Consider the following 1,525-nt stretch of genomic DNA (forward strand, 5'->3'; position numbering starts at 1 on the left):
TGTAGTGCCTTTGAACCTGGACTAGCGTCCCGGAAAAGTTTCTGGGAAAAGGGAAAGAGGGTCTGAAACATGGGACCTCTCCCTCCTCTGCCTTCGTTGCTTTTTCACCCACATCTGGCCCCCTACATCCCTCGCAACAAGGAGCTACATAAAGAACACCAAAGACAGCGGAGAGGAATGAGAACCACATTAAAAAGACCATGGCGGATATTGTCCGTGACAATCAGAACCCAAACGAGCCACACGTGTTTGAGCCAAACAAAATTAAAAACATAAGCTTCGCGAGTGTCAACAATGGAGTCCCAGCAATCTACTTCTCTGGCGTGGATACTCGGCAGCTTGCTGAGAACATGGGGAATGCTGTGGTGGGCAAGTTCTCGCACTCCATCCCGGCGTCGCATCAGATCCAAAAGGCACTTGACAACATCAAATTCTCCAAGGGTATGACTTGGAAATACATCAATGCTAAACACATACTTATCCAATTCGATGATATTGCGGACTATGCCCGTATGCTCGGAGGGCCGAAGGGAACCCCGATTTGGTACGTTGACCGCCACTCAATGCGTGTTTTCAAATGGTCTCCTGATTTTGATGTATATTGTGAGTCCCCAATAGCTGCCATTTGGTGTAACTTGATCGCGCTCCCCATCCATCTATTTGACACCGCGGCCCTGTTCGCAATTGAGAAACTCCTTGGCACGCCGATCCAAATTGACAAGGCCACAGCAGCCAAGTCGCGCTTGTCCTTTGCTCGCATCTGTATTGAGATCGACATTACTAAACCTCCCCCAGAAGAGATCATCCTCGACATTTGCGGGAGGGAGATCATCCAGCAGATTAAATGGGACAAAATCCCTGCATATTGCCTGGATTGTAAGCACGTTGGGCATACAAAAGAGGTTTGCTACGCCAATGGTAGAACGGGAAGGCCTATGAAGCGGAACTACCATACCATGCCGCCACCGGGGATGGCCCAAGGAGAGAAAACCAGGTTCAACAATGGCAACCAACAGACGGACAAAACCATGAAGCCAAATCAGGAAGGCAACACCAATTCATTAAAACTGATCAATTACCAGAAAGACGAGACACCCTCTGCTCACCAGCCGGATATCATGGGCAATTTCGGAGAGGCAGAATATCCGGATCAGGATTTCCAAGTTCAAGGACGTCGAAGGCAAGGGAATCAACGACGCAGCCTCTCACCGGGGTATAAAACGAGCCATGGGGCGAGGAAGGGAGCCACCTAAGGGGCAACCGGAGATCCCACCTTCTCAAAGCATGGGCACTCTACCCCAACCCCACAAAGGTCAAAGGGCGAGGGAGACCATCATAGGCAAGCTCTTTTCTCGGACAACATGGTGCAAAAAGAGATCCTCTCCATGAACAAATACTACAAACTCATGGAAGATGGAACCTTCGACATGGAAACGTATGAAGGAGGTGAGGCGACGTGCATGGAAATTACGAACCACGAGGACCTCGTGACAGGGGAAATAGACGGGAAGAAGCGGCCCCGGCT

At 50.1% G+C, this 1,525-nt stretch overlaps 1 protein-coding gene across 1 annotated transcript; it reads left to right on the top strand.

The window, feature by feature from the left end:
* The first annotated feature begins 200 nt into the window (after positions 1-200).
* Positions 201-1,253, top strand: LOC121784258. The gene has a single exon (XM_042182422.1). The coding sequence runs from the start codon at positions 201-203 to the stop codon at positions 1,251-1,253; it is 1,053 nt and encodes a 350-aa protein (XP_042038356.1).
* The last annotated feature ends 272 nt before the right edge of the window (positions 1,254-1,525 follow it).

This window comes from Salvia splendens, chromosome 21 (genome assembly GCF_004379255.2).
Source record: "Salvia splendens isolate huo1 chromosome 21, SspV2, whole genome shotgun sequence".
Classification (NCBI taxonomy): domain Eukaryota; kingdom Viridiplantae; phylum Streptophyta; class Magnoliopsida; order Lamiales; family Lamiaceae; genus Salvia; species Salvia splendens.